Source organism: Zeugodacus cucurbitae, chromosome 3 (assembly GCF_028554725.1).
Source record: "Zeugodacus cucurbitae isolate PBARC_wt_2022May chromosome 3, idZeuCucr1.2, whole genome shotgun sequence".
NCBI classification, from domain to species: Eukaryota; Metazoa; Arthropoda; class Insecta; order Diptera; family Tephritidae; genus Zeugodacus; species Zeugodacus cucurbitae.
This window is the reverse complement of record NC_071668.1, coordinates 50,111,770-50,137,956: the sequence shown is the minus strand read 5'-3', so window position 1 is coordinate 50,137,956 and position 26,187 is coordinate 50,111,770. Positions and strand designations below refer to the sequence as shown.

Sequence of the window (26,187 nt, the reverse complement as noted above, 5' to 3'; positions counted from 1 at the left end):
CACCGAAAATATCGGTAATTCCCTCAGATTTTAATGTAATTCAGAGGAAATTAGTTTCTTCTAATAGTGTGTCTCTGTACGAAAAATTATTAAAATCGGATCATTACTTGCCCTAGCTCCCACATACCTGATGTACGGCTTTTCGAAAATACGCTGGGCTTTATTCCGCATATGTATGTCGGTTAATATGTAAGATACCTTAGGCTTAAGAGGCTTGGATATAGTGTAGCTTGCTGATGGAAATGAGTGAAATCGGTTCAGGAATTACCTCAGCCTATATACTATATATAATGATTTTCATTATTCTATTTGACTTTATGCCGAATATATGGTTCAAATTGTGTTATCTTAATAAAACTATAACAATAACCGAATTTAGCATTTCCTTACTTGTTTCAAATAATAAAGTAGTGAATAATGGGGTTTTCACTAAAATATAATATTTCAAAAAATTGTGCTCCTAGGTAAAAACTAACAAGAGAGCTAAAAATACCCCCGGCACCAAAACCACTGTTGACCAATGTTATCATTGATATTGATAATTAAAGTGATATGTTCAGTAGTGTCCGACCGGTTCCCAATTTTTGATTCCTTTAAGAACCAGTAGGAGTTTTAAGGCCAATATCGAAAATAGTAGCTTAAGTAAAAGGAAATTCATAATTTTTCCAATACATAGCTTTAGATTCCTCAGTCCTTAGCGCAAACCTTTATTAAAGCGGTTTTTCTCTCAACTGACCACACTTATTGTGCTTTATTTTACAGCATAGCCAGGATAAAATAAACACGTTTTAGATTTTAGTACAAGTAGCATGTACTTAACTTTAAATACATTTGTATAGGCATTCGAAATTTGCCCAGCAGGCTGGACAAAAGAACCGAGGAGGTTAGTAATTTGTATCTCGCGTTGCATAAGTGTCATCGCTATTTTTAATGACATAGGTCGATGTATGGCTGTCACATGAGTTTACGCAAAACTACGGCCGAAACCTATTCGAACCTGTATTGTCAATAATGGTATCCTGGAAGGCCATACATATCGATAGTGACTCGCTAGAAGCTCCGGGACAATATTTATGAGGCTTCTTTGCATTTATTATACCAGATTTTTCACAATAACATGGTAAACATAAGATATAATATTTTAAGGCCCTTAAAAAATAGTATAAGAGATGTCCATGGTTCTTGATGGTTAATTAAATTGTGTATTTAGGTAATGTCGAAAATGTTTGTATGTATAATCTAATTTAGCTTTTCTTAAGGATAAATGATATACAGGACACAATTTAGGGAATATATGTCATAACCATGACAAAATTAAATGAAAAGTCTTTCCTTTGTACTTTTCGAAGTTGAAAAATATTATTTAAAATGTATAGTTTAGCTAGACACAGGTTGTCGCCGTGAAATGCATTTAACACAAACACGAAAATATAGCAAATTATGGCGCTGTTGCGTTCACACAACACAAACAATAAACACCATGAGCAAGCGTATATGCAAACAAACAGTTTTCTGCAAACAATTATAAGCGGTAATCAGAAACTTGGAAATTACACAAATTTGACTGATAGCAAATTGCTGTGCACTTCCTATGCACCCACACATAGATACAACCATTTGCATGTTGATACAGGTAGGCCGAAATGACTGGAAGCCACTACGTATACGCAACATCCAATGTGAATGCCGAAAAACAAGAACTACATACTGATAACGGAAAATGCCAAACTGAAAACTGAGCTGGCGTAGGCAGGAAAACCAGAAAAATTATGCCCAAACGGAGGCAATTTGATATATGCGTCAAAGGGAAACCCTGCTGTTGCTGATCCACCCACACACATACACGCAAGCATTAAAGCTTTCATGCAACACTTCAATCACTCGATGAGTGCAAATGAAAGTGGGAAAGCCGACAGCGTTGAATCTTCATACACGTATACGCCCACACAATATGTACCTACACATACTTACATTCTATTGTTTGCTATTGTACACTTTGTTGCTGTTTTTGTTGTTGGCAATTATACTTCTCTCGGTATTTTTTAATTTCACATAACAGCATCTGCAGCAGTAGCATCTTTGCGAATATTTTCACAGGCTTTGGGGTCCAAATGCACAGATACACTTACATACGCAGTTATATTTCATTAATATCCGGTACATGCATTTGAAGATTGATATTGTGTTCTTCTCATGTCATGGAGCATAGTGGTTTGCCAGACCACATATTCAAGCCACATACCGTTCCCTAGGGTTCGGTTGCATTTGTATTATGGAAAGTCTTCGGTCCTAAAGGACCTAAGTATCTAAAAGGACCTAAGTATCTAAAATCATCTTATATGCCAAAAAACTTTTTATTTGCCTTCTCAAACACTCCGAGTACGACATATTTATCTGTATTTTGGATCTGAATTTTAAATTCATAGAAGATCAAAATTAAATCTCGGTAATATAACCACAATCCTTAGAGTATCTGCCCAGATATGCCGTACAGACTTTTTTGAGAATTTGTTTTAAAGCTACAGAAACAAAAATGGTGATGGCGAACTTTCAGGAAAACAACAAATTACAACACGAAAAAATCAGATAGCCGTAGTGCTAATAAAGAAGAAGAATACAATGTTCAAATCATTTTTCATAATAAGGTCCGAAAAATGCAGACCCTTTTGTCCCTGATATGTTGTATTGGATCTAAGTTTGTACAAGTTCCATTAGAATATTATAAAAAATACAATTGAGTGCGACCGTGATCATGATTGAACATACCCATCTAAGGAAGGCTTTTTTAATTATGTGTGGACCAACAGAATGACAGAATCGACATTAAATTTCAATTTTGAATAGGCAGTTAATGGGTACTGGTTACATTTATAATAAAACCCGAATAAACTTTTATGGTCTTAAAAATTAATGCATGGTGCTATTTTTCGAAACCTTAGTAGCGAAATTCACGCTCACTACATATGCAGGCGCAGTGAAAATAGTAGAATGGAGAAGCAAAGCTTGTGGAACATGACCTCACCGAGCACCGAGCGCCGATCACTCCGCATACGCGCTGGCATATTTGTTTACACAATAAACGTTGCTGCTGGTGCTATTTCCAGAGTAATAGTGGAAACATTCAGTTTTTTCACGTTCTGCACCAGCGCACAAAGGCACTAACACACAAACTCTCTCATACACACCAGGGCAGTCCGATAAGTACTTAACGTACAAACGAAAATCGACAATTTTGATATCTTAACTAGATTCCAGTGAAGCTCCAACTTCCTTCATATATTTTCTGAAGGTTTGCATAGTAGTCCTCCGTGGCGTCAATAACCACTTCTTTCTGTCCTGCTTCCTACATTATATTTTAGAAAAAAAAATCAAGTCGCATAGGGCTTAATTTGACCGATTTAACTATTACGACGAGTAAGGTGTCAAATGTGGCCTTTTCCTAATGGAAGAGTTCTGTTTTATTCGCGACTTGGAGAAGTTTTATGTGCAATTCGGCATCGCATATTTGTAGTCAATGCAGAACTCAAATTTGGAATCCCAGAAAACACCGATAATCATTTTCCTTGGTTTGCACGACTAGATCTAACTAAAACTACTAACAGCGCCATATATATACATACTGCAGTGAACGATCCATAAATCACCGACCAATGCTTTTCTTCATTTTTTTTCATTCGCGGACACGTCCGCTCCTAAATCCACTTGTTATAATTTCGCAATCGGGCCATTGGGCTAACTACTTATCGGGCCGCCTTCGTATACTCGTATACCCCCGCCACCAGAACGAGAGAATGCTTTTTGCACGCTTATCCGCTAGCTAGCTGAAAGCAGGCCGGACGAATTTGATGCGATGTGCTTGCTTGTGGCGGCGGTGCTGGTGGTCAACCGGGGGGTTGACAGAATTTCATGCATCAGGCGTTGTCGGTGCGTCCTTTTCATTGCTTTTCGTGGTTGTCGTTCCCGTTGTGCTTCTTGTTTTTTTGCAGTTTGATGCGTTTGCTGTTGTTGTTTTAGTTATGTGTGTGCTGTTTTTATTGCCTGCACTGCTGCAGTTGACGAGCCAAAAATTCAAATTACCAACGAGAAATGAGAGTTTGCCAGGCATGTCGTTTGGTCGCTCGGTTGGCCGCCTCGAAACGTGCAAGGATGCAATTAGAATCGATTCAGCTTGTGTTTATATACCCACACGTGCACATACACGCAATAACATACATACAAACATGCAACTATGTGTCTGTACATGTGGCTTTGTATTTGTATTGAATCTAGGGGACTGTAGCTCTTGCTGCGCTTGTTTATTATGCCAAACTGCAGGCTAAATGTACCAACTGAATGCTGCCAAAGTTGATGCCGCTGATGTTGTTGATTCTACAGTCTTGCAACATGGTTTTTCATAGCTGCGTGCCATCAGCATTTTATATAAGTGTAGTATATAGGCGCTATATGGAAAGAAAACAAGTTGAGAATAGTCAAAATAAGGGTTTCGTATACTCTCTATGGAACACTTCCGGTGATATGCTCTCTAGGTTCAACAAGTTGAAAAAATCCCACTTAACCCTTGACAACTAAGATATTGTATTGAAGTTGGTCAAAATAGCTACAAATTAAGCTATACATTTTGGAACCCGGCACGGAAGGGAACAGATACCCATACAAATTTCTAGGTTAATTGGAGAGGTCACAGTCAAAGAGAGAATTTTTGAAAATCCAAACAAAACTGACGAAATCTTGAACAGAATTACATTTTATAGTTAAGATATTGGAAAAGAGCTTCATTCCTAAAATTTACAATGGTTATCTTAACAATAAGGTGCATAATATTATTTAAAAAAAATTCTCAAATTTCTGACCAATTGGTTACGAAAAATGAAGTAATAGAGATTTTTCCTGAACACACAAAATTATTGTTAGATAATAACCGATTGATGTTGACGACTTTAACTTCAAGATACAACAGTTGTTGCCAGGAGATCTAATGTCTTTTAAATCAAGCGACTTTTTTGTTGATGAAGATAAAAGTTTATATTTTTCAATTGATTCATAAAATTCTCTTGATATAGCGTGAAGACGACAATCTTTAATTGAAGATTACACAAGTTTACAAATTCAGGTCAACTTTTGGATCTGAGCAGATAAGAACGATTCTTAACTATATTTGATATGCTGAATTCGAATATGCATTTAGTTTCTTAAGATTGATTCTAGTTTCCGAGTTCTCGCATGATAGCACCATTGTGCTATAAATAAGTGATTAGAGCAAATAAAAATGCAGAGACAGTGTTGCAAAGTTGATTCAAAGTGTTTTTGTTACGTTTGTGGTAGTTATATGATTAACAAAAAATAATAACAAATGCGCTCAAAGATGCGTATCTGCACTACTTTGGTTTCAGAGTAGCAGACACTCATAAGTCATGGATACTGAAATTTATTTGTAAGGCATGCAAAACAAAGCTGTATAAGTGGTCATTGAGAGAACGTGAGTAGTTTTCCTTTCAATGCCAGCACTCTCGAGAGAACCTAAAAACCATGTAGATGATTGCTACTTTTGTTTGATGAAAATTAAGGGCATCTTTTCAAAATATCGTTTACCACTTTCTTGGTAATCACAAATCCCCTAATTTTAAGGAAATTATTGGCGATATGTTGCAAAATTATCGAAATATTAGAGCTAGAATGTCTCAAAAGATCCATTTTCTGCATTCCCATCTCGATTTTTTTCCCGAAAACTTGGGTGATACGAGCGACGAACAAGGAGAACGGCTACACCAAGATCTAGCCAACATTGAAAGAAGATACCAAGGATTTTGGGATGAAGGCATGATGAGCGACTACTGTTGGACTCTAATACGTGAAACAGATACTAAACAATACAAAAGGCAAAGTCCCACCAATCTTCATTTCTGATATGTTACTTTTAAGTTAATAAAAAGAATATTATTTGACAAAAATCATAAAAAATTAAATTCTTGATTATTTCAAAAACTAGAATCAATCTTAAAAAACGAAATGAAGATTCGGATTCAGTGTCATCAATTGTCATAGAAACCACTTTTGGTTGCCCAGATCCAAAACCGTGTATACTTGTGTTATTATTCGGAATTAATTTCGATTATGCAACGGTTCACGTTTGGTCATCAATGATATCACCAAAAATATTATTAAAGAATGATACTGAATGGTATAGTCAGGTCCCGCTGCCAATTATTCCAATGATACCGTCAGAATCTACAATACCCTTCATAAGGCTACAGTTTACAATCCGTTTAGCATTCGTCTTTAGTGTAAGTCTCAATGATAAACAGTGTTGTTCTGGATTTTAGTGAATCAATGTTTCAATTTGAAGTTCAACACTTTCGTCTGATATGATTCAACATTCAGCTATATTTATTGCCGTTAATTTTAGATGTGACCCCAGAACCTAAAGGGTCGTCATTTTACAAGCATAGATGACATTAAAACCATAACGTTGAAATAGCCAAAGGCTATTCGAAAAATAGAGTTTGAGAAGTATTTCGGCGACGCTAGTACTGGTATTATTTTTGATAATGGTTGCCAATAGAATCCACTAGGTCGTCGGAAAATTTTGATTCACCTAGTAGACGCAAATAATCCGCTGGTGAGTCTCATAATGTGAAAGACCATATACGTACACCCAAAATATGCATTGTGAACGGTGCATTTTGGCCCACTCCTGGCGATTTTAGGTGGCTTTACTCCTGATTATGGAAGCACATAGCATTCACCATGCGATTTGAAAAGTTTGATCTGAAACTAATACCACAGTGCTGGAGCATTAGTGAAAAGTTAAACAATAACCCTACACAGGGCTTTCATTTGTTTTCTAGTACAGTTTATTCAAAACTAAATTTTAAGTTTATATATTCCGTAGTATAACTAAACTTGTTGACCAATGTTCTTTGCACAGAACACTATGATGTGCATCAATTTCCAGTAGCATACGCTTCCAAACACATATTAGCTTCATTATATGAGAATGCAAGGACTTGTAATCCTGCATTTTGGCACTTGGCATTGGCACAATTTTCGTAAAATGTTGCAGAACTGCTACAGTTAGAATTATGCTCAACTCTTTGCTGAAATAAAACGAAAAAAAAAATAAAAACTAAAAGGAAAAGTAATAAGTGCACTTATGTACATTTTATACATAGTAGTTTTGTGTAATGCAATCGCAGGGAGGAGTATAGTAATTTCCCAGAGCTGCCAGAGTGGTTGCTAACTATAAACCCCGTCATCCACCCCCGAGTTGAAGGTTCATTTCAAGCATTCTAAAGCGACTTGAATGGGTTAAACATTAGCAATTTCAACTAACATTGTAATATTTACTCAAGCTCCTGCACATACACATATGTGTAAAAAGTCAAAACCTAAGTAGGACCAAATTGTTGAACAGAGAAGTTATTAACAAATATTAGCGCATTTTGTTTGCATTCTTATTCGAATAAATGCACGATTGCTTGTGGATGCTGATCTTATACAGTAAGGACCTTTTATATTCAGTCACATGTTTTTTTGATTTCTGTTTTCTCTACATTATAGTTAGGGTTTAATAATACTTTGAAATGTTTTATTGACGATAGTGTTGACAACTTTGATATTTTCTAACGAAACAAAATCACTCGTGCTTTACAAAAGCAACATCTAAATCTGTCGAGTCGTTATCTTTTATATTGATATATGTATTATATAAAGTTTATATAGGTAGATATGATTTTGGGTGGAATATTTGTCCCGAGCTCTTCAAGACTTTGCTCTTCTAAAAGAAAACAGATGGAGTCAAGTCAAACTAAAGGGAAACTATAATATAAACATATATTATGAGAGTCAGGTATGGGTGACCTAAAAGATTAATGACAATCCATGTGTTATTGCAAACATCACTACAATTAAACCGTTTCACTACATAACAAATAAGCTCATATTAATGATGAAAAAGCTCAGGGCCTACATGGGCATGTTCAATTTGGAATAAGTACACTTACTCAGATCGTCCTTTTTGGCTAAACCTATCATCTGTATCAATCTGAAGCCAAAGTAGCACATCTTGATACAAGTAATCTGATCGAAGCTCATTCAGGTCCCCAATATAGACTCGATTTCTTAGTTTTGAAGCTTTAACTATTAAAGAGAATATAGGAGCCGACAAGCTAGTACGCTGAACATTTGTATGATGACAGAATTTTTTCTTAACTTTATTCACCACCAGACCCATTCGTTTCGGCCCTTTAATAAATAATTTAAATAGTGTTGTTTTGCTAATAACACTACTTTGTTTAAGTTTTAATCCGTCAAGTGATAATATTCCAAATTGATTTCCATTTGATAAAAACAGCATTTTTATTAAACAATCCAAAGTGTTTCGATTATTTCACACAGAGCTGTACATCCAACTTTTGTAATAATTAATAACTTGTCGACACTCTGTAAACATTTATTTTATTTTTCGCTTCCGCCATTAAAGGGCTTTTAGAATTAATTTATGCCCGAATTAGTTAACAAATAAAAAGCGTTCAGAAGTAATAAGCGTATTTAGTATGTTTGTATGTGTTGCTTTCAAATTTTTTGAAATAATGTGTTGATAGTAATAGCTATATTGCAAGTGTTGTTGTAATTTAAGTAATTAATGCATGTATTGCACAATGTTTTTCTTTTATTTCCATTTTATTTGCAGTTGTAAATCAACGCTATGAGCCGGAAGTGCAAAATCCGGGAGGTTTCATCGGTAGCAACGTATTAATTAAATGTAATATACCTTCGTTTGTTAAGGAATATGTAACGGTTACATCATGGCTACAGGAACCGAATTTCAATATCTATCCATCGCTGGAGGGAGGTGAGTAGTTTACATTTAGCTAATTACAAGTACAGTAGTGTCGCGATAAGCTTTACCTCATGAAAAGGAAGAACAAGTTGCAGTGTTTAAAAAATAACTGAATTACCCATGTGAATGTGTAGAACCAAAACCATAACCATTATATTAGTCATGAGAAAAATGTTTTTAAAAACTATTTATACGTGTATATTATTCAAAATTGGGCACTCGGGTAAGAACAGAGAGTCAACGCCCGAAGACTCCACTATGTTAAGAAAAATTCGTGTAATACATAGTCCGCTACTGTTAAAAGTTCGACCCAATCGTACTCACCGTATTATTTTGATTAAAATAGCGAAGTACTCTTTCATCATAAAACCTCATTGGGTCTCACCTCCTCCGTCGCCATGACAAGAAATAGGCAAGAACTGTCCGATCATGAGAATTTTTTTGCCGCCACCGAATACTACTTTGTGGACTCGTGCAACGTATTTTTAGACGTAAGAAATTTTTACTTTATAAAAATGTCACTTACGAAAATTTAAACTCTGGGGAAATCAAGTTTTGTTATTTATTCATTGGTGCTTATAATCTTATATATTTCTGTTAGAGATATAAACAACATAAAGTTGAATTAATATTAGCTCACATAGTCTACTTCAACAGATATTGGTTTGTTGTTTTATTTTCAGTTATAAAACCATAAAATCGAAAAAGTATAATTCAGTAATTCAGATTTTTGTGGAGGAGACCTATTTCGACATGAAAGTTTTGACAGAAAGCAAATTCCCTTTGAGGATATTTGAGATATGGGGAACCATTGAAAGCCTACCAATTTAAGTTTTTCTTTACTGTTGCACAGTGTAATTAACGAATAATTTATCATAAGCCAATGAACTTTACTATGGCACACGATCACACAAGAGTAGTAAAATTCCAAAATTTCGATTTCGCAAATACAAACAAAAAGCAGCCACAGACAAAATTACTTCTACACAACTATTTGCTTTTCATTAGTCTATAAAAGTGTAAATTTTGTGATTCAACAACGAGAAGTGAAAAGCACCGCACCAAATGTACGATCCATCATAAAAACACAACGAACGAGCAATGGTCAACTTTTTGTACGCTATACGTTCATACCGCCTCTATTGCCGGCGCTTTGAGTTTCAAGAGTTCAGAGTTCCTGTGGGTAATCCCCGCACCAACCAAATGCAAACTCGCCCATCGACCATCGGACAGCTCGGCGCACATATCCTTGTTGAAAACTTTACTATTATTTTCCACAACCGGCCAAAGCTATTTAAATACCGGGTCACATGTGTGAGCACCAGTGAGTGATTAGATAGACGTGAATGTATGGGTATCGGTGTGTCTGCGGTTCTATTTAAGTGTCTAGTGGAAAAATTTCAACAACGAATCAACAACTAAACGCTGAACTGAAATAAAACAAACAAGTGACTTTATTACACACAAAGGTTTTGTCACTTTTTTATCGTTTTTTATATATTCTCTCCATATTCTCTCATGTACATTTTTAGATGGCAAAAATCATATGCTGCCAACCGGCGAACTTCTGGTGTACAACATTACACGCACCGATGCGCACAAAGTTTATCGCTGCCGGACCCATCACAAGTTGACGCAGGACTCCGTTGTGAGCAGCAATATGGGAAAAATTCAATTGACTGGTAAGATAACTACTACAACAATAACAACGCTAGTATTACATAGTGACTATGTAGTATTTCAAAAGTCGTGAATGCTTGATCTCACCACACGGCGTTTAGTGAGCTAATAGCGTGTTAAGTGTTTGCCAGAAGAAGCGCATAACTGTAGAATGGAAATGTATAGTTTTCGTTACTTTAAAGCGTTTTATTGTATATGAATATTTATTGCTTTAGTCGACAAAAGCTCGAATTAATCAGGAAAATGGTAAAAGTCCATGAAATAGTAAAAGGTATGCGTATTCCAAGTGAATATAATTAGCTTTACATTTAATTTCCAAACTTGAAGTAAATGATTGTATACATTTGATTGCAATAGCTTCGCAGGTTAAAGCAAAGTAGGATTAACAGCCCGTACAAATGGTGTGTTACTTCTACATACAGTGTTGTGCAAAATATCGGTATAATTTTATGATTTTTAACGAACATTATTGAGTCGGATAATATCGATTCTTGCTAATTCGTCCATGTCACTGATGGTCAGACATCCGAAATGTTTCAATCTCACTCGGGCGAAAGCTGTTCAGTCGAAGAGAAGATGTCTAGATATTTTTAGCCAATTATATATTCGTCCTATTGGATACGGCTTACTCCTATGTAGTCTCATCGGTTGTTAACCAAAACTTACTTGTTACGCTAAAGCGCTGGGCATACTGACTTTGAGTGAGCTCGACAAAAGCTGGACAACAGCCAGCACCTGTGGAATAGGGAGGTCTTTCTGGCCCGCGGTGGATCGGGAACGGCCTTGCCAGCTGCTGTGGCTTAGTAAGGCTCATCTTTCCATAATCATTAGTGTGCTTAATGGTCATTGTCCAAGTTGCTAGTTGCCAAAGCTGTTTAGAAGAAGATGAAGTTAAATCATCTAAGCATTTCCTCCTTCAATATCCAGTATTCACCAGACTTAGATTAAAGCTCCTCGATAAGCGAGCTATCTTCGGCGAACCAAGAAAAGTGACTGGAATCTACATAAAAGACAATCAGTAATTATTTTAATAAGATGGAAAAGACTGTGAGATAAGCCCAATGAATATAAAACATAAAATGTACAATGGCTTAGGGTTGCAAATATTTCGCACAACACTGTCTGATAGTGACCGCAAACTTCGCCAACCGTATGTGGATTCTGTAATGATGCGGTGCGTTAATTACATCGTCAAATTAATTAGCGATAGCATCGAAGCCAAATACCAAAAGCAAACTAGACGTGAACGGTTGCAATAAGAGAGCACTTGAAAAACACTCATAAGCATGTACGAGCTGAAATAAGCGACCGAATGCACACATAAATAAACAAAATTTACATATTTGTGGTTATTGTTGTTATTGGTAACACATACACATACATATATATGTATGTAATTGCCGTTAATGAATTTTATTTTCAGTTTCATTTGCTTTGAGTTCTTTGCAGACTTTTTGTTTTTCCAACTGCCCTTTATGAGTGAATATATTCTTGCATATACCGTTATGTGACTTTTGTAAAACATTTTTCTCATACTCCCTTTTACTCTCTCCTTATACTCCACAGAAATGCGTGAACTCGTGCCGCCTATTATGAATGAGAAGGCCACAAGCGTGGTGACACGTTTGGGCGATCCCGTTGTAGTGCCATGTGTGGCCTATGCCAACCCGAAGCCGGTCTATCGGTAATTATATAATTTTAATTTTTCGATAGTAGTTTTAATCATACCTGCAACACTTAATGCAACAAAAAGTATGCGTTGAGTGTAAATATTTAATGAGAAGCTGAGAAGTGAGTATTTATGATGCAGGCGGTTTGCCACTGATGATAATCTACAGGTGGAATTATTGAATTAATATGGTCAAAATATGACTGATAATATCACTTTAATTAAACTTTTGAAAAATATATATATTCAAATATATTCTAACTATGATATATATGAATTCGTAGAAGTCAAATTATCAGTTAGGATAATGCGATTAATATACAAAATTTATCCTCCAGTTTTACAGTTTTAAGGATTCATTAAATGCATACCCAATTCGATTCTCAAGCAGTACATGACTTGTAGTTGTATGCATTTCCATGTATATCTGCCTCTATATAAAGGCGATGCTTGTTTTACATGGTCGCTTCATCCTTCAACTTCAAGTTATAAAAGTTTTCTTTAAGACCTAAAATTTTTCTAATAGCTGTATCCTATGGCTTTGGTGCAAGATGTAGGCAATCCATAAGTGATTGATTGAATGATATTACATTTATTGTTTGTCCTCATATGATATAGAATCTCTTTTAAAATTCTGCCTCTATAGTAAAATTTTAAATTTTGTATTATGCCCTGGTCGAAAAGTTCGATTTATGGGACGAAGTTTGTATTAAAGGGCCCTCTATTGCCACGTCAAGCATTCGAGTTATGGAAGTTGAACGGTACTTCATAAACTGGAATTTAAATTCTCAAAACATTTAAAGACTTTAAGATGATGAATTGCCAAGCAATTAGCAGTTGCGACACCAGAATGGCGACATAACTCGAGTTTATAATGCACAAAGAACAACTTTAAGTCGCTCTGGTCTATCAAGACTTCATCATCTGAAATTATTAGTATCATAAAAAAGTTTGATCCTAAATGTCGAAAAGTTCACTTCTGGTGAACGACAGATAAGGGCTGGTGTACCACAGGCCAGTGTTTGAGGTCCAACTCTATATATAATACATATATACAGCAGATCTTAAAACAACAAATAATGTTTTGACATCTACTTTTTCGGATGACACAGAAAACATGTACATATCTAGTAAAATAACTTGCACGAAGATAAGAACTGCAAATTTAAATAGGTTTTTAAATTAAAATTAAAAAATTAGTCTTGTTTTTTGTTATATAACGCTGTCATAAAGCCGATTTGGATATATGGTATTCACCTGTGGGGTACGACCTGTACAACTAATATTGATACAGAGGTTCCAGTCAAAAAGGCTTAAAGCAATCACGTCCTCACCATGATACATGCGTAGTGAAATTATGCATAAAGATCTTGATATCCCTATGATTAAGAAAGAAGTAGAGGACAGCAGAAATAAACTTCGAGATCACCCTAACCCATTCACTAATGCCTTGGTACATTCTTGAAGTCAACCACGCTTAAAAAGAAGAGATCTGCCAGCCTACTACAGAAAGATTGTGCTTGTCTAATTTTAAATATATTCTAGAATTTATAACTTACTAGCTGTTACCCTGTGCGCTTCGCTACACCTAAATCGATTAAAACTCTTAAGGGTTTTTACTTTGTGTTTTATTTATTGTTGTAAAACTGTTACTTATTTATAAAACATTTATAAAACATATGGGTATACAACATTTTTGGTTTTTCCACCTGGCGCGTAAATGAATAAGCACCTTGGTGTTCCCACTCTCGAGCATGCGACGAACAATTGGCCGTGGGAGAAGCACGGTTCTTCCAAATTGACGCCGCACACTTGAAACGTTTGCCCTTGCGATTTGTTGATGGTCATCGCAAAGGCAAGACGTACTGGGAACTGCAAGCGCTTAAATTCAAACGGCATGTCCGTTGGAATCATGGGAATGCGTGGTAAGAGTACAACTTCACCTGCTGGCCAGAATTTTTTGACTGAAAGTATTGTGCCATTACATAAAAGTCGGTGGCTTCAGATTTCGTAGAAGTATAATGGGTGAACCGACTTTCAGGACCAAACTATGCGGTGGAAGACCGGGGGGATCCAAAGAATTCAAGAATTCAGTTGGATAATTGACTATTTCATCTTGATTCAAAACGCTATCAGTCGATGTATATCATTTAGGTTCTCCTGGCAGTTTTTCTTGAATGGCAAAATTGATTTCGTTGACGTGTACATTTTTCGGTGCCAATATTGCGTTCACTTAAATAGTGTTGAACAATATTCGGAAATACACTTTCAATCAATTCTTCTTTCGATTGTAAAAGTGTACAAAAGTTGTTCGGCAATGTGTTCAAACCGGTATCATCGATTGGTATTTTGCCTTCGCCAATGTCCAACAACTGAAAACGCCGCTGCGGATCGATCATTTTGCAATTGGACTCGCATGTTGATGGTAAGAGTCAGCCTTTTATGCGTTTATTTCGTCGGCAGGAGTTGATCGAGGATAGATAAGTAGAATCCACCGACGTTATTGTCAACCGCTCGTATAATCTTATCATAAGCATTTTTCTGCTGAATATTCAATTTGGTAATGTTATCTTGTATGAAAGCACACAATTCATCGCAATCGTATTGTTGTTCACGTTGAAGCTCATGGTCAAGCATATCAATCGCTGAACGATTCGGCGCAGTTATGCCAAGTTGCGCTAATGCCTTATTCGCAATTGTAAGGCACAGATCTCAACCAATATCAAAGCATCATTATACATTTGTAATGTATATAGCAAGTCTGCGTCCGATGCTCGATTACGCGCCAAAATTAATAAGTCCTCGGTCATGCAGTCTTTGTACTTATTCCACAGTTCTTGCGGATTTGACTTTTGGAAGGCATGTAGATATTATTATGGCGGTGTCCCAATGCATATCATCTTCTAACAAATGCAATCGCTGACATGCTTCACGATACGTCGCACACAACTGACCGTCAACAGTTTTCAAATCATCAAATGATCTTGGTCCGCGCACGTTGACTAATAGCAGACGCAAATAGAAACATTCGGCGTTGTTCGGATGGATGGTTTAAATTCGTCCTATGGCATCGGTTTTACGGACCTTTGGCTAACCGTCAACACGCTCCCCTTGCTTTCGTCGTTGAAATGTATTCAATGCTGCATTCCAAGTGAAATATTGTGGTATTTCGGAATATAGTAATGTTCTTGCAAATTCATTTTTTTTTTTGCAAAACGTGCAATGATACACACATTAAATTTCTTATGTGCACCCTCCACACAGATCCCAATCACCCCTGAAAATTTCATCGAAATCGGGTAAGCCGTCTAGGAGGAGTATGCGAACAGGAAGTTTTGCCACTTAATTTTGTATATATAGATTCTCTGGCTTTAAAAGAAGCAGATAAATACAGAAATATTGTAGAAAAAAACAAAATAAAATATTTAATTATAGATAATTATATGATAATAGATAAGAATATATTAACATAAATTCCATTTGAATATAAATTAACCACTTGAAATTTATGAAATAACTGCAGACAATTAAAATTGCCAAATACGAAATGAATGTTGGGGGATCAGAGTTTTATGTGAAAAGGGAAACAGAAGAAAGCTCTCATATTAATTTCAAACTCGCTTACATTCCCTGTTTGTGATGTTTGCATGTACCAAACATACTAACAAATATACGAATACATCAGCGATGGAATGTTTGCGAGGGAATGTCGTCGGCGCCACATCAAGTCAAACCCAGCTGAGACAAATCGGAACAGACCAGCATTAGTAGCAATAGATAGGGGAGCCGGCGAAGTGAGGTCAACCACGTCAGGAGTAAGCAAGGAAATAAGTTAATACACATGACTGCTGCAACTATTCCGCCACATTCCCGCAACGTTGGTAGGACCTCCACTGACTATCATAGGCGCAACACAAAAGGAAAATGGTAAAAGCAGAAAATTAAGAAGCGGAAAACCTAAAAAGCAGAACGGCATAAATAAAACAATAACCAAAATGAGGAGAAAAAATAAAAGACCCAAGCAAGGAACGGAAAGAAAGCAAGCTGACGAGCAAAAAGAAAATGAAATGCAATGCAACAAAAACACATGTGAGAAGCTCAAAGGCATTTACGAGTGATTCTGTGTGGCATGGAACCGGAACGAAGTGCAGGCGACAGTGGAAATACTCAAGCATAGCGATTGGTCTGGGGACAGCCAAGCCGTGGCCAACTCGTACAGTGAAAGGAAATGAGTGCTACCTTATGTCTGCGTTGCTGCATTGTGGCTTTAAGGCGCCAACGACCATGCTGGTGTATTTGTAACATACCGAAAAGTTTGCGCGCCTGTTTGTAGGCAACATTTATTTATTTGCGCTAAATGTGTGTTGAGACAGATTTTGTCGTTTGCGTTGCACACACACCCACCTACTTACATGTGCACATGTTGCAGTTGATATGCTCGAGTACATTGACATGCAGCATTTTAATATGCTACGGAAGCCAGGCAGCATGACTACAATTGCTACAACAACAAAAGTCGGTAATAGCGACCACCCCTTAGCGGCGGCATTTACAGCTACACGGCATTTTCCCACACCAAATAGTGGTCAGATGCACATAAAAAGTGTTTAGGTATATCGTAGCATGTTACGTATGTACATATATGTAAGACGTATGAGGGTTTTAAATAAAGTCCTATGGAATTTAAGCTGAATTATTTTTATTCAAATGAAACGGAAGTCAATTAGAGTTTCTAATATAGGGAGGTCTCGACATTTCTCTGTACATTTAATATATATTTTTTGGTTCAGTTGTTTTTTGCCATACATTATCTACCCATTTAATGACTCATTAGGCTAGGCAATTCTCCGATACGCCAAAAAACTTTCACAATTGTTCACGAATAGAAAACTTCGCTATACAAATATTTTATAGTAATTTAGCTCGGAGTGTTGGAAAAAAATAGCTTTTGCACTGCTTGTATATTCTAAAAATAAATTCCACATATTTTAACTATTGAAAATTACTTTCAGCTGGCACACGAAACGGCCAAACAACGAGGAGTCCATACAGCATTTGTTGGCGACAGGTCGTGCAAAAATCAAGGAGGGCACACTAATTATAACCGCTGTCGATCGGGCTGATAGTGGTGCCTTCTTCTGCACTGCCACAAATTCGGAGGGCAGCGAAACTTTGGAAGTACAAATTGCCGTTACATCACCGCTCACTGCCAGCATACAACCCACCGTACAAACCGTGAACCTCGGCAAAACTGCCAACTTGGTAAGTTTCGTAGCCAGGAGGCGGCACTTTAATTAAATATGCACGAAATTTAATTGAAAGTACAAAAAAAGAAAAAAAATATATTTCGCACAATTAACCTAATGATTATTGTTTTGTCTGTGTGTGTTCCATTTTAGATTTGCAGCATTTCGGGCTTCCCAAAACAAAGTGTTCTCTGGCTAAAGGATGGTCAGCCATTACGTTCTGGCGCTCGTGTCCGTCTACTCTCCACAGAGCACATACGCATTACGTCCATTACGAAGGAGGACAAGGGAATGTATCAGTGTATTGTGAAAAATGATTTGGAGTCAGCACAGGCCACCGCAGAATTACGACTTGGGGGTGAGTGAGATGTTAATTATTTCAGTATTATATTCCAGCCACCAAAAAAAAAATAAAGGATTTTTACATAAGAATATTAATTCGGGAGGTCTCAATAATTCTGAATACGACAATATAATTCTGTTCTAGTAGAATTTAGCCATTAGTAAAAAAGTTAGAATTTAAAGAAGTAGGGAAGGAACTTTAAAATAGGGTTTAGTTATGTTTCCTTCGTATTGTCCTCGCGTAAGACAAGCCTTTGTTAACCTTTCTTGAAACCTCCATTGAAGATCTAGAATCGGTAATGGGAATCATCCACGCACCTTGTATGAGATGAAATTAAAGTTCACAGCTACGAATATATTTGTAACTGAGCCAAGTCGGTTAAAGGAGATATTTTTCTCCCCAAAAAACTTTACCGCACTCACTCAAGAGCATATTTGGAATGACATCTTATTATCAAAAAATATCCTCTCTCATATATCCTCAACATTAAAGTAAAGCACTTTACTAAGCCAATGGCAATATCTGCAGTGAAAAGGATAATGACTCGTGTGGAAATCCGGATGTCTTTATGTTTCTCCGCCAGTCCGTATGTCTGTGCAAGCGATTACTTGAGTGTAAGCTAAGATATCTCCTTGACACCCTGAGGAGGTTGATATTATAGATGAGCAACCAACAAAATAGCGGCAAATGAAAAATTATAAATTGAATAATTAAGCCACAAATTAAGCTGCAAATTAGCATATACTATACATATGTATGTAAACAATTTGTTTGAATAGCCTACGTTACACCGCAAATTAAGCAATTTTTTTATATAACTCGCTAATAATGAAGCCATATCATCTAGACTTACAGACTGAACGGTTGAAATCGGTAATTAGTAAAGGGGTTTTCAATAAGAGCACTACAAATTATTTATTCCTGTGAACGAATGTACTTCGTTGCCATTATATATGGACTCGATTTCAAGCATAAATCGGCCTATACTGTTGCAATTTCATGTTCGATGTTCGTACGAAATTCATCAATCGTCGATATCTTGTTTACATAGACCATATACTTTACACAACTCCAAAGGAAATACTCTAACGACGCCAAATCGCACGGTCAATTAACTAAGCCATTTCGTGGCTTAACACGTTCACCAAACTTGGTTTTCATTAAATCTATTGTGACAGTCATTGTGTGGCTTGTAGCGTCTTCCTGTCGGAACCACATATTGTTCAAGTACATATCATCCAATTCGGGCCTTAAATATTCTCTTATCATTGAGCGGTAGCGATTCTCAATCACAGTAACGTTCCGATCTTGATCTTGGTGACTCATGGAGTACGTGTGGCCTGCTGCCTGACCAATAACGCATAGTTTGCTTCGCCTCATCGCTGAATATGATTTTTCGGTGAAAATTCGGATCATTTTCAAGTTGTTGCTCAGCCCAATTCTCGAAAATGCGATGATTCTGGTGGTCAAGCGGATTCAGTTCTTGTTTCAATTTGATCTTGTAGGGAAATTAAAATATGGCAAACTTTACTGAAGAGAAATTTAAATGACGTCGTTTGCTGTCCTTATCGGTCTACTTTTGTAGCGTCCTATTGAAAACCCCTTTATAATGGTCTTCCTTATTAAAATTATGTGTTAAATTGATTAAATTAAATTATGTGTTAAATTGATAAATTTAAATATTTAAATTGTGTAAAACGTGTACAACGTGCGATTACAGCTAATCATCTCTTCCTTTCTAGTTTTGTGTTAAAATATAGACCAAGACTTGATTATTGATATTCTATTAAAATTAACTTATAACATTACATTCTTGCAGAGGTGGCACCACAACTAATTTACAAATTCATCGAACAGACCATACAACCTGGACCATCAGTTTCGCTAAAGTGCAGCGCCAGTGGCAATCCAACACCAAAAATTGTCTGGCACTTGGATGGATTCCCGCTGCCAAATGTGAGTATCCGTATATTCATGAAAATATGAATAACTTCTTATTCATTGAACACCAAGTATCGAAAATATATGCATTTAATATTCCGCGCAAATAAAACTTAGCACTAATAGAGCTTGCCATTAACGCATGAGCTGTTTACCTTGCTCATATATCAACGAGTGTAAATTGATTGCATTTAGCGCCACAATTAAATAAAATGCGGTACGAATTCGCAACTTGAAAAGGAGAGCACTTTATATGTGTTCCGGTCTCGGTAGCTTCTCGCAACAACAGTTCATTAGCATAGGAATAGCGAAAAAATAGAGTGAAACATTACTAACTCGATTATTCACTTGTCAGTCAAGTTGCTGCATTGAAGAAGACAAGGTGTCTGCGTATTTTATTGCCGTTGCAAACGTCTTCATATTTCAAAGTCAATTTTTCCATTTGCGGAAATTGCATATATGAATACAAACGAACATACATACATACTATATATTAGTAAGTGTGTATATCTAGTGGCATTGAAATGAAATATTAACGCGTGTTTGCTGTCACCAGTAACTTTGAATATGACATATTGCGGAGGGAACACTAGTCATGCACCAACTCTCTTACACACTTTTACCAACACCCACATAAGATTGTGAAGTCAGCTTTATATTGTATGTTGATGTTGAGTGCTGGATGAGAGATGTGGTAATAAATAGCATTAGAAACCACTGTCGGTATGTTCCACACATTTGTGGTGATAAGTTTGAGAATAGAAATGCTTGAAACATTTTTCAATTTCATTACCAACTCCCAAACGAAGTGCGCTAGACAAAATGAATACAGACACAATATTTGCACTTGATTTTATGTGTCTCTCTTGTGCGTGCGTAAATCTGAATATTCAGACTTCACGGTCGGGATTTTGAATTAGGATTGAATTTCGGATTCTTGCTGTTAACATGTATGTAACTGTTGGACTCTTCAATAACTTAAAGTTCTTTGGCAACGTGATGAGGTTCCGAGATTTCAGAAAACTACGTTTTTCATATGGCTTAATTTATGAAAGTATTATTCAGGCCACTTTGAACTTGCCATGACTAGATGTTGTTAACCGAAAATATTAAAGAAACTGGTTTTGTTTCGAAATTGCCAATGCAATCTTGAGAGCCATTATCTCTAAAGAGGCCAGGTTCTAAGCGAACAGTGATATGGGAGGATCCTACAGTTCTTCGCAGCCGCTTCTTAAATCTCTAAACATTAACACTTAAAAGCTTCCAAGGCTATTTTTTTGAAAATATCTAATATCGAGATTGTGAGATGCAGCCTTTACATTGCTAGAGAACACACATCTTTGTAGCCATGGCCATCCATGCAACATTACTCTACAAGTTTTGTAAGCTGCAGTGTGCTATTGCTCTCCACGCTTCACTTAAGCGTCATTGCTTTGCATATACGCTTTCTTTCAATGCTGGAGATTATGCGCGTATTTTGCATAGCTCGCATTTTGACGAGAGGATAGGCAAATTAAAGTCATCGTCAGAGTTGTGCGCACACGAATTCTCCAGTGCAGCTATCTTAAAACGAACGCCCCGCAACCTTCGAACAAGTGGAAGAACACATATGTTTGCCACAACTATGCCAAACCCATCAACGCCTGTCAAGTCTGGCGCGTAGCGTGTGGTACACCAATGCCATTGCAACAGTACGAACCATTACATAGCGATTTGAGCTGTGAAGTTGCAAGGAATGTTGAAGGTTCGTTGCAGCGTTGCGCTGTTGTTCAGTTGCTTTGCGTCCATGCTTTTACGGTACTCTTAGCGGCAACAAAAGTGGTTGGGATAAGACAGCTTGAAAGCTGCTACTGAAAAGTTTAACCAACATTGTAATTATTGTTGTTGTGAATAATGGTATTCAATGTAATTTTAGCTATTTTTAAAGTAACGTGTATGCAATCAGACATATGTGGCTACAATACTAAAACAGTACCGAAAACTCTTTGTCTTTGAAGAATTTCGAATGGTGTTTGAGACTCAATAGTTCAGAGAAAATTCAAATCCTTACGAAAGTGTGTGAAGGTTATTATGAAAATTCATCAGTTTGGTTCCCCAAACTCAGGTCTATATAACAGATCTCAAATCCAGTTGAATATCCCAACCAGTTTTAAATTACAAATTTTGTACTAAATATCTATTTGCCTCGAGTTGTAACATTAACTTTATAGAGAATACACTAAATTTATGAAAGAATCATTACATAATTTCTGGACCAATTTTCGCTATATATATATAGATATAGATATCATGAATAGGTTTCTCGAAAGAGTCTACTAGCGGCTCTTATAGGTCCTGTGTGTGTAAAGGAGTGTGCGCTTTGACTTAATTCCGAGGTTTTTGGACCAACCCCATGTCAATTGCTGTCAAACACTCTGCCTCTTAATTCTTACGAAGGGGTAATATTTGGCGTCACAACGGACTGTACTTTACAGTCATCCCACCTAACTTAACACTATCTCCAAGATATACGGGTCAATTAATTTTGCTGAGATATCTTACATATTAACCGATAATGAAATCCCAATATTAGGTTGTATATGGTAGCTGGGAAAAAGTAATGATCAGATTTTACCAATTTTATGGAAATACCCTTCTGAATTTCTATAAAATATCTCAGAGATGTACCAATGTTTTCGGTAAAAAAATAGTCCATAGGTACTGAGACTCTTATGTTCGATATCTGGGGCCTTGAAATTTTATTTTCCGTTTTCTACTTTACGATTCTACTCTAATTTTTAGAGATACGATGTCACACGTTTAATAATGCAGCATTTCTGCAAAGTTCTATTTCGATCTCTTAACTGGCCTTTGATTTATATATTGTAAGTTGAACCACTAAAATGGAATATATGGGAGAAGGCCTGGTTCTGAACCGATTTCAATGTATGCCACACACATAGTGAACACAATACCACAATACCTGATATATATCTGTCATAGATATAATAGCCAACCGTCAAATATGAATGAAGTGCTTGGAGCGCGACAAAGTCTCGGTTTGTTACCCGGTGTAATTAGTATAAATATATAGCCGCTAAAGGTAAATAACGAAAAGTGTGTTTAGTATACTTTGGAACAAAATGTACAATGATCAAACGTCGAGGTCGTCAACAATCGCTATAATAACACTGTGATAGCTTTAAAAAAAAAAAAAAGACAAGACCAAATTCAACGGTTTCCCCCTATTTCGGGTCCTACGAATCGAACTGCATCATTACTTTTTTGAGTTACAATCATGGTTTCATACAAAAATTTTTGTTGAAATTTTTCATCAAAGTGGCCCATTGTAAAAGAAAGGCACATTCTTCTTTGGTCTCTAACTTTTTTAATGTTGACTTTTTTGGTAAAGTTTCTTTGGCAAAGCTTCTCAGAATAAGTCCGTCTTTAAGTTCTTAGATGACTGTAAACCCCAAAATCAATGTTTTTTGTGTCCATATAGCCAATATGTCGAAAAAACTGAAATTTAATCCATTTTTTAATGAGTGAAACCTCACGTTTCGTCAATATTTTAATTTACCCTTTGATACTTATACATTAAGTGACATCTTGTAATAGTAAAAAACTTAAGCAAAGGCAACGTTCTGAGCAAACTAACCGTTAGAAAAACAACTTAACAAAATTTGTATTTTTTAAAAAAGCTATACTAACTATGTTTATAACAAATTTGCAAGACTCAACAAAAAAAACACAGTTTACAAAAGTGTTCAATCTGTACAGCTACCAGTATCTCACTCAGAAAATGTTCCGATACCAAGATGTCCAAGTCCAACTGACAGATATATTTCGCAAACCTACAGATCTACTCTCAATGTATAACCCAACCGAAGTTGAAAGCCCACGTCGTCACTTGGAGATTTCCCAAGCCCGTTTGAATACGATGGTACGACAGCTGAAATTATCGCAAAGACAAGCGATTTGCCTAGCACATCATCTTCGATCGGTAAATATATTGTCTGAAGATGTGAAGGTGTATGGATACCGCAAAAGACAGGAGGAGTTTTTAGATTTCTTTGATGTTAATGGCGACAATACTTTTTCGTATTGAAAAAAATATTCCTTGCTTATTGGTTTGCAGACAGGACAGGATTCGCACAGAATTTCATTTAAATGTGGCAAATGTTATCCATATTCCGCTGATACCAGCTAATAACATTTTGCTACCACCACTGCACATAAAATTGGGAATTGTCAAAAATTTCATAAACGCAATAAATCGAGATGCCGAAGCTTTTAAATGTTTGACAGACATATTTCCAAGACTAAGCGTTGCGAAAATAAAAGAAGGTATTTTAAGTCTTTTAATAGAACGAATGTTATGTTGATACATTATATTCAGGTGTTCTCAATGGCCCCGATATAAGAAAACTTATGAAGAACGCAAAATTCGGAGAACTTCTAAGGCCAAATGAAAAAATTGCCTGGAACTCCGTTATGACCGTTATAAACCATTGCTTAGGAGTGCACCGGTCTGAAGATTGAAAAAAATATGTGGGGTAGACGCTTTTGAAGAAATAGGTGCGAATATGTCCTTAAAAATTCATTTCCTTCACCATCACAAGGACCATTTTGAGCAGCAAGTTCCGACTGAATCCGATGAGCATGGAGAAAGATTTCACCAAGTCGCCGCCCCCCTTGAGCATTGGTCCAGCAGCAAAAAGCTTGACACGTTACTTGCTGAGTTGTGTTGGACATTGATAGATGAGTCTTATTAAATTTAATTTAAATATTCGGTACAAATTTATGATACTTATTAATAACACTTATAAGATAAAAAAAAAATAAAATAGCACACAAACATAGTTAGTGTAGCTTTTTTAAAAAATACAAATTTTGTTAAGTTTTTTTTCTAATGGTTAGTTTGCTCAGAACGTTGTCTTTGCTTAAGTTTCTTACTATTACAAGATGTCACTTAATGTATAAGTATCAAAGGGTAAATTAAAATATTGACGAAACGTGAGGTTTCCCTCATTAAAAAAATGGATTAAATTTAAGTTTTTTCGACATATTGGCTATAAGGACACAAAAAACATTGATTTTGGGGTTTACAATCATCTAAGAACTTAAAGACGGACTTATTCTGAGAAGCTTTGTCAAAGAAACTTTACCAAAAAAGTCAACATTAAAAAAGTTAGAGACCAAAGAAAAATGTGCCTTTCTCTTACAATGGGCCACTTTGATGAAAAACTTCAACAAAAATTTTTGTATGAAACCATGATTGTAACTCAAAAAAGTAATGATGCAGTTCAATTCGTAGGACCCGAAATAGGGTTTCCCCCTAATTTGGTCTTGTCTTCTTTTTTGACTATCACAGTGTAATTTAATCGTCGTTAAATCGCAATACTTAATATCATGTAAAATATTCAAATTTATAGCGAAACAATTTTAAGACATCTTGTTAAATTTTTCCGGACACCAAAATTTTTATGATTTGATATTAATCCCCAGTAATCGCATAATATCTGTTAAAATGGTGTACATATTAAAAAACTTTTCCAAACCTATTCTTGATATAAAAATGTTTCTAATAATGAAAAGTCAGAATTTCATTTTACATTGATCTGAATTTCTTATTCACTATGTAATTCGATGTGGAAATTGTGTATTAACCGTTGAATCAACTTTTGTTTATTATACACAATGGTATACCTTAAAATATTTTGCTAAATTCCACATTTGCTGTTTCCCTACAGAACGACCGTCTCATGATTGGCCAATATGTCACAATGTTTGGTGATGTTATAAGCCATGTCAACATATCCGCGGTGAAGTCGGAGGATGGCGGCGAATATGAGTGCAAAGCAATATCGCGAGCAGGTGAAGCATCGCATTCGGCACGCTTGAACATCTACGGTGAGTGGAACTAATGTAAATACGAATGTGCGCACATATAAATATGAATAAAGACTATATGTACTTATATGTGATTATATGTCACAGTGCAAACCAACTTCTAAATGTGCAGATTTAAGCATTTTCTCACACGCATATTCGCACATTCGCAGACTGATTGACAGGATGTGCTAAAAAAACTGAAAATTTCGTTTGAAATGAACATTGCGATTTCGCGCCTTTTGTATTTTTTTGTTTTTTTTAGCAAAAGCTTTTTTATACACCTCTAAAATTACTCATGTGTGTCTGTGTATACACTCTTCCTCTCGTATAGGTATGCCATATGTGCGCATGATGCCAAAACTATCTGCTGTGGCGGGGAAGACCTTTTTTCTCAAATGTCCTGTGGCAGGATACCCAATCGACAGCATCATCATAGAGAAAGGTAAGCGTGCATACACAAGTTCATATTTATTAATTTGGAAGCGCACATAAACATGTGCATATATTCGTAACAATTTTACCAACAGTACAACGTAGCGGTACCATCGTCGGTCGGTTTTAATGTGCGGAGAACCTTGCCAACGAAATACTCTTT

General features: G+C 36.2%; 1 protein-coding gene across 1 annotated transcript in view; it reads left to right on the top strand.

The window, feature by feature from the left end:
• Positions 1 to 26,187, top strand: part of LOC105218480 (cell adhesion molecule Dscam2-like) — a 95,254-nt gene that overhangs the window by 30,984 nt on the left and 38,083 nt on the right. The window contains 8 exon segments of the mRNA XM_054227201.1: positions 8,690 to 8,851; positions 10,372 to 10,521; positions 12,086 to 12,203; positions 17,201 to 17,450; positions 17,588 to 17,792; positions 19,597 to 19,733; positions 25,451 to 25,610; positions 25,924 to 26,034. Coding sequence (XP_054083176.1) covers positions 8,690 to 8,851; positions 10,372 to 10,521; positions 12,086 to 12,203; positions 17,201 to 17,450; positions 17,588 to 17,792; positions 19,597 to 19,733; positions 25,451 to 25,610; positions 25,924 to 26,034 — 1,293 coding nt within the window.